The sequence below is a fragment of the Pelmatolapia mariae genome, linkage group LG10_11 (assembly GCF_036321145.2).
Source record: "Pelmatolapia mariae isolate MD_Pm_ZW linkage group LG10_11, Pm_UMD_F_2, whole genome shotgun sequence".
In the NCBI taxonomy this organism is placed as follows: domain Eukaryota; kingdom Metazoa; phylum Chordata; class Actinopteri; order Cichliformes; family Cichlidae; genus Pelmatolapia; species Pelmatolapia mariae.
The window spans coordinates 41895694-41902704 of record NC_086236.1 but is presented as its reverse complement, the minus strand read 5'-3'; the positions used below and the strand labels follow the sequence as shown (position 1 = coordinate 41902704).

At 58.5% G+C, this 7011-nt stretch overlaps 1 protein-coding gene across 1 annotated transcript; it reads left to right on the top strand.

The window, feature by feature from the left end:
* Positions 1 to 282: 282 nt before the first annotated feature.
* On the top strand, positions 283 to 5773 carry LOC134635405 (uncharacterized). Its single transcript, XM_065471713.1, has 4 exons — positions 283 to 349; positions 433 to 3928; positions 4034 to 4358; positions 5240 to 5773. The coding sequence occupies exons 1-4, from the start codon at positions 283 to 285 to the stop codon at positions 5771 to 5773; spliced, it is 4422 nt and encodes a 1473-aa protein (XP_065327785.1).
* Positions 5774 to 7011: the final 1238 nt, after the last annotated feature.

The following is a 7011-nucleotide window of genomic DNA, read 5'->3' as shown; positions in this document are numbered from 1 at the left end:
GCATTTTGGATCCACCTCTCCTGCCTGCCTGCCACACAGCCAACCATGACAGAACGACGCGACCATCAAATGGATCCAGCAGACTCACTGTTCCTCGCGCAGCTGTGGAATTATTGCCGGGACGTTATCCACGCTGAGAACACCCCCAAGAGACTCATTCAGGTTGTTTTTTTTGACAACTTTCTGTCTTCCACCCTTTGTACAGCCAGCTTTTTGGACATTAAAAGACTAACTCAAATAATAGCAGCTCTGCGAGCCAGGTGTTGCTTTGAGCTGTTTGGCATGGGTGGTCCAGGCAAGGAAGATTCCACGGCCCTTCTGGACGCCCTCGCAGCCTGGTATTCTCAGCGTCAGCATCTTTTCCAATCAAGACTAACCAAATCCTTCGATCCTCCCGTCAGTAAGAGACTGCATCCTCACTGTCCTACGCAGCCACTCTCCACTCAGTCTCCAGTGCCTCCAGTGTCACCTGTAGTTCAGTCTCCAGTGTCACCTGTAGTTCAGTCTCCAGTGCCTCCAGTGTCACCTGTAGTTCAGTCTCCAGTGCCTCCAGTGTCGCCTGTAGTTCAGTCTCCAGTGCCTCCAGTGTCGCCTGTAGTTCAGTCTCCAGTGCCTCCAGTGTCGCCTGTAGTTCAGTCTCCAGTGCCTCCAGTGTCGCCTGTAGTTCAGTCTCCAGTGCCTCCAGTGTCGCCTGTAGTTCAGTCTCCAGTGCCTCCAGTGTCGCCTGTAGTTCAGTCTCCAGTGCCTCCAGTGTCGCCTGTAGTTCAGTCTCCAGTGCCTCCAGTGTCGCCTGTAGTTCAGTCTCCAGTGCCTCCAGTGTCGCCTGTAGTTCAGTCTCCAGTGCCTCCAGTGTCGCCTGTAGTTCAGTCTCCAGTGCCTCCAGTGTCGCCTGTAGTTCAGCCTCCAGTGCCTCCAGTGTCGCCTGTAGTTCAGCCTCCAGTGCCTCCAGTGTCGCCTGTAGTTCAGCCTCCAGTGCCTCCAGTGTCGCCTGTAGTTCAGCCTCCAGTGCCTCCAGTGTCGCCTGTAGTTCAGCCTCCAGTGCCTCCAGTGTCGCCTGTAGTTCAGCCTCCAGTGCCTCCAGTGTCGCCTGTAGTTCAGCCTCCAGTGCCTCCAGTGTCGCCTGTAGTTCAGCCTCCAGTGCCTCCAGTGTCGCCTGTAGTTCAGCCTCCAGTGCCTCCAGTGTCGCCTGTAGTTCAGCCTCCAGTGCCTCCAGTGTCGCCTGTAGTTCAGCCTCCAGTGCCTCCAGTGTCGCCTGTAGTTCAGCCTCCAGTGCCTCCAGTGTCGCCTGTAGTTCAGCCTCCAGTGCCTCCAGTGTCGCCTGTAGTTCAGCCTCCAGTGCCTCCAGTGTCGCCTGTAGTTCAGCCTCCAGTGCCTCCAGTGTCGCCTGTAGTTCAGCCTCCAGTGCCTCCAGTGTCGCCTGTAGTTCAGCCTCCAGTGCCTCCAGTGTCGCCTGTAGTTCAGCCTCCAGTGCCTCCAGTGTCGCCTGTAGTTCAGCCTCCAGTGCCTCCAGTGTCGCCTGTAGTTCAGCCTCCAGTGCCTCCAGTGTCGCCTGTAGTTCAGCCTCCAGTGCCTCCAGTGTCGCCTGTAGTTCAGCCTCCAGTGCCTCCAGTGTCGCCTGTAGTTCAGCCTCCAGTGCCTCCAGTGTCGCCTGTAGTTCAGCCTCCAGTGCCTCCAGTGTCGCCTGTAGTTCAGCCTCCAGTGCCTCCAGTGTCGCCTGTAGTTCAGCCTCCAGTGCCTCCAGTGTCGCCTGTAGTTCAGCCTCCAGTGCCTCCAGTGTCGCCTGTAGTTCAGCCTCCAGTGCCTCCAGTGTCGCCTGTAGTTCAGCCTCCAGTGCCTCCAGTGTCGCCTGTAGTTCAGCCTCCAGTGCCTCCAGTGTCGCCTGTAGTTCAGCCTCCAGTGCCTCCAGTGTCGCCTGTAGTTCAGTCTCCAGTGCCTCCAGTGTCGCCTGTAGTTCAGTCTCCAGTGCCTCCAGTGTCGCCTGTAGTTCAGTCTCCAGTGCCTCCAGTGTCGCCTGTAGTTCAGTCTCCAGTGCCTCCAGTGTCGCCTGTAGTTCAGTCTCCAGTGCCTCCAGTGTCGCCTGTAGTTCAGTCTCCAGTGCCTCCAGTGTCGCCTGTAGTTCAGTCTCCAGTGCCTCCAGTGTCGCCTGTAGTTCAGTCTCCAGTGCCTCCAGTGTCGCCTGTAGTTCAGTCTCCAGTGCCTCCAGTGTCGCCTGTAGTTCAGTCTCCAGTGCCTCCAGTGTCGCCTGTAGTTCAGTCTCCAGTGCCTCCAGTGTCGCCTGCAGTTCAGTCTCCAGTGCCTCCAGTGTCGCCTGCAGTTCAGTCTCCAGTGCCTCCAGTGTCGCCTGCAGTTCAGTCTCCAGTGCCTCCAGTGTCGCCTGCAGTTCAGTCTCCAGTGCCTCCAGTGTCGCCTGCAGTTCAGTCTCCAGTGCCTCCAGTGTCGCCTGCAGTTCAGTCTCCAGTGCCTCCAGTGTCGCCTGCAGTTCAGTCTCCAGTGCCTCCAGTGTCGCCTGCAGTTCAGTCTCCAGTGCCTCCAGTGTCGCCTGCAGTTCAGTCTCCAGTGCCTCCAGTGTCGCCTGCAGTTCAGTCTCCAGTGCCTCCAGTGTCGCCTGCAGTTCAGTCTCCAGTGCCTCCAGTGTCGCCTGCAGTTCAGTCTCCAGTGCCTCCAGTGTCGCCTGCAGTTCAGTCTCCAGTGCCTCCAGTGTCGCCTGCAGTTCAGTCTCCAGTGCCTCCAGTGTCGCCTGCAGTTCAGTCTCCAGTGCCTCCAGTGTCGCCTGCAGTTCAGTCTCCAGTGCCTCCAGTGTCGCCTGCAGTTCAGTCTCCAGTGCCTCCAGTGTCGCCTGCAGTTCAGTCTCCAGTGCCTCCAGTGTCGCCTGCAGTTCAGTCTCCAGTGCCTCCAGTGTCGCCTGCAGTTCAGTCTCCAGTGCCTCCAGTGTCGCCTGCAGTTCAGTCTCCAGTGCCTCCAGTGTCGCCTGCAGTTCAGTCTCCAGTGCCTCCAGTGTCGCCTGCAGTTCAGTCTCCAGTGCCTCCAGTGTCGCCTGCAGTTCAGTCTCCAGTGCCTCCAGTGTCGCCTGCAGTTCAGTCTCCAGTGCCTCCAGTGTCGCCTGCAGTTCAGTCTCCAGTGCCTCCAGTGTCGCCTGCAGTTCAGTCTCCAGTGCCTCCAGTGTCGCCTGCAGTTCAGTCTCCAGTGCCTCCAGTGTCGCCTGCAGTTCAGTCTCCAGTGCCTCCAGTGTCGCCTGCAGTTCAGTCTCCAGTGCCTCCAGTGTCGCCTGCAGTTCAGTCTCCAGTGCCTCCAGTGTCGCCTGCAGTTCAGTCTCCAGTGCCTCCAGTGTCGCCTGCAGTTCAGTCTCCAGTGCCTCCAGTGTCGCCTGCAGTTCAGTCTCCAGTGCCTCCAGTGTCGCCTGCAGTTCAGTCTCCAGTGCCTCCAGTGTCGCCTGCAGTTCAGTCTCCAGTGCCTCCAGTGTCGCCTGCAGTTCAGTCTCCAGTGCCTCCAGTGTCGCCTGCAGTTCAGTCTCCAGTGCCTCCAGTGTCGCCTGCAGTTCAGTCTCCAGTGCCTCCAGTGTCGCCTGCAGTTCAGTCTCCAGTGCCTCCAGTGTCGCCTGCAGTTCAGTCTCCAGTGCCTCCAGTGTCGCCTGCAGTTCAGTCTCCAGTGCCTCCAGTGTCGCCTGCAGTTCAGTCTCCAGTGCCTCCAGTGTCGCCTGCAGTTCAGTCTCCAGTGCCTCCAGTGTCGCCTGCAGTTCAGTCTCCAGTGCCTCCAGTGTCGCCTGTAGTTCAGTCTCCAGTGCCTCCAGTGTCGCCTGTAGTCCAGGCCCCAGTGCCTCCAGTGTCGCCTGTAGTCCAGGCCCCAGGGCCACCAGGTTCACCCGTTCACTCCACGCAGGGAGGAAGTCTTACGTCTTCTCAGTGTACTTTTCAGGGTTTAGCCGCCGTTGGTACAGTTTGCCACTCCAGGGCTTCCCCAGAGGCTAGGTGTCAGGCCCCAGCTAATTCTGGACCCCTGCAGTTTAAGCAGCCCCCTGAGTACCACCTCATGTCAGCGTTGCCTGGGCGGAGCCAGTGCTCAGTGCATTGTCAGTCGCCACTGTGTCAGCTAGTGGCCTCCATGACTGCTGGCTTGGTCATGGCTTCTGCTGGAGGGTCCGAGGGACCGCTCCGGCCTTCGTCTCTAGTCTCCGCTGGAGGGTCCGAGGGACCGCCCCGGCTTTCGTCTCTAGTCTCCGCTGGAGGGTCCGAGGGACCGCCCCGGCCTTCGCCTCGTGTCTCCGCTGGAGGGTCCGAAGGACCGCTCCGGCCTTCGCCTCGTGTCTCCGCAGGAGGGTCCAAGGGATCCGTCCGGCCTTTGCTTCCTGTCGTCGCTGGAGGGTCCAAGGGATCCGTCCGGCCTTTGCTTCCTGTCGTCGCTGGAGGGTCCAAGGGATCCGTCCGGCCTTTGCTTCCTGTCGTCGCTGGAGGGTCCAAGGGATCCGTCCAGCCTGCAGCGCCTCCGTCTTCGGCGTCCACGCCGCCGCCAGCTGCAGCGCCTCCGTCTCCGGCGTCCACGCCGCCGCCAGCTGCAGCGCCTCCGTCTCCGGCTTCCACGCCAGCTGCAGCCTCTTCATTCACGCCAGCTGCAGCCTCTTCGTTCACGCCAGCTGCAGCGCCGCCGCCTCCGGCTTCCACGCCGCCGCCTGCAGCGCTTCCGTCTCCGGCTTCCACGCCGTCGCCTGCTGCAGCGCCTCCGTCTCCGGCTTCCACGCCGTCGTCAGCTGCAGCCTCATCATCCACGCCAGCTGCAGCCTCATCATCCACGCCAGCTGCAGCCTCATCATCCACGCCAGCTGCAGCCTCATCATCCACGCCAGCTGCAGCCTCATCATCCACGCCAGCTGCAGCCTCATCATCCACGCCAGCTGCAGCCTCATCATCCACGCCAGCTGCAGCCTCATCATCCACGCCGTCGTCAGCTGCAGCGCCTCCGTCTCCGGCTTCCACGCCGTCGTCAGCTGCAGCGCCTCCGTCTCCGGCTTCCACGCCGTCGTCAGCTGCAGCGCCTCCGTCTCCGGCTTCCACGCCGTCGTCAGCTGCAGCGCCTCCGTCTCCGGCTTCCACGCCGTCGTCAGCTGCAGCGCCTCCGTCTCCGGCTTCCACGCCGTCGTCAGCTGCAGCGCCTCCGTCTCCGGCTTCCACGCCGTCGTCTGGTCCAGCCTCCGTGTCCTCTTCCTCGTCTGGTCCAGCCTCCGTGTCCTCTTCCTCGTCTGGTCCAGCCTCCGTGTCCTCTTCCTCGTCTGGTCCAGCCTCCGTGTCCTCTTCCTCGTCTGGTCCAGCATCATCATCACCAGCTTCATCCGCGCCTGCAGCGTCAGCATCAGCTTCTTTGGCTTCCGCAGCTGCCACGCGGCCGCCCGGTCCGGCCTTGCCTGGTCCGGCCTCAGCCTCGCCTGGTCCTGCTGTGGCAACTCTGCTGTCAGAGCCGGCTCGACCTGCGCCTCCTCGCCTTTGTTGGCCGCTTTTCAAGCCTCCGAGTCGGCATCATGGCCGTCGAGGGCGGCCCCCTGAACTGTTCGCCCGGCGCCGCCGTTGCCGTGCGCACGGTCGGCCGCCTGAACTGCTTTCCCCTTGGCTCCTGTGTTGCCGTCCTCACGGCCGACCCCCTGAACTGTGCCCACGTCGCCGCCGCTGCCGTCCTCACGGCCGACCCCCTGAACTGTCTGGGCTCCGGTGCTGTCGGCCCCCTGGCCGACCCCCCTGAACTGTGTCCACGTTGCCGTCCTCACGGCCGGCCCCCTGAGGTGTTCTGATTTGGACTGTTTTCTTGAGCGCTGGTGTGTTTCTTTTCTTTTGGTTTTGGGACTCGTGTTTTGTTTTTTGCTGTCTAGTGCACCTGTTTTGTGTTGCTCCGAGCCCTCCGTCCTGGACCCCCGCCGCCCGCCCTGGTCGGGTTTTCTGTTTTTCGGGCGGTTTTGTTTTTCCTGTTGGGCTGTCTGGAGCCAGCCCTTCAGGGGGGGGTACTGTCACGGTTCTGGGTCAGTGTTGACCCAGCATTTTGAGTTTCGTATATTTTGGTTTTATTTTGTATTATGGATTGTTTTCCTATTCTTTTGTAGTGCTGCTGCTGATGATCTAGAGTTTCATGTTTCTGTTTATTCGTGTTTTAGGAAGGAGTGTGCCTCATGTTAGTGTGTGCAGCTTTGTTCCCCCTGTCTCGTCAGTCCTGATTTCTCCCAGCTGTGTCTCCCTTCTGTTGTCCATTCCCTGATTACTTCCCTGTGTATATTAGCCCTGTGTTTGCCCCTGCTCAGTGTCGCGTCGTACCCTCAACTAGCTGTGTGTTTTGCCTCTGTGTTTCCAGTGTTTTGGTCTCCAGCTCCAGTTTAGTATTTCTGTTCTAGTGTTTTAGTTCTCTAGGGTTTTTGTTTGCTTTTTGGTGAGTTTAGTTAATTCAAGGGTTTTTCCCAGCAATAAAGCTGCGCTTTAAGTTGAACCCCCGTGTCTGAGTCCTGCATTTTGGATCCACCTCTCCTGCCTGCCTGCCACACAGCCAACCATGACAGTAGTTAGAGGTGTAAACCTCTAGAGCCATAATACAGCCGTTAACTGTAGTAAGTTTGGGAAATTTTTCCACATATAACTGATGTATTTGCTGCAGTGATTGACTGCAAAGTGACATAAACATTCAGCATCCTTGGTTTCATATTAGAATATAACCAGAACATAATCAGTTAGTAAGCAGTTGAGTCAAATCACCTACTGTAAAGAGATGCGTCACAGACCAGTTTCGTTCAGCGGTGCTGACACTGCTTGATTTCAACCTGTTGACAATCTGTCTGCATTTATACATTTGATGGCATTCTGTTGCAAACTTTCAATGGCTTGTCTGAGAGTGATTGAAGTCAGTCCTAGTCACACCATAATTGTTTGGAGACAGGTTGCCTACCACTAGGCAGTGTAACTGCCTTGAGATTAAAAATGGTTGCAAAAATCAATTACTCACCACAATTGCTTGCAATCAGTTGCTAAATGTGAAAAAAATCTGTGT

What these genes read in the sequence shown, in the direction of transcription:
- LOC134635405 (XM_065471713.1), top strand. Translation starts at nt 283, where the DNA reads ATGGGTGGTCCAGGCAAGGAAGATTCCACGGCCCTTCTGGACGCCCTC. An exon ending in CGCAGCCTGGTATTCTCAGC is followed by an intron (nt 350 to 432) that starts GTCAGCATCTTT and finishes TGTCCTACGCAG; the next exon opens with CCACTCTCCACTCAGTCTCC. An exon ending in TCAGGGTTTAGCCGCCGTTG is followed by an intron (nt 3,929 to 4,033) that starts GTACAGTTTGCC and finishes ACCTCATGTCAG; the next exon opens with CGTTGCCTGGGCGGAGCCAG.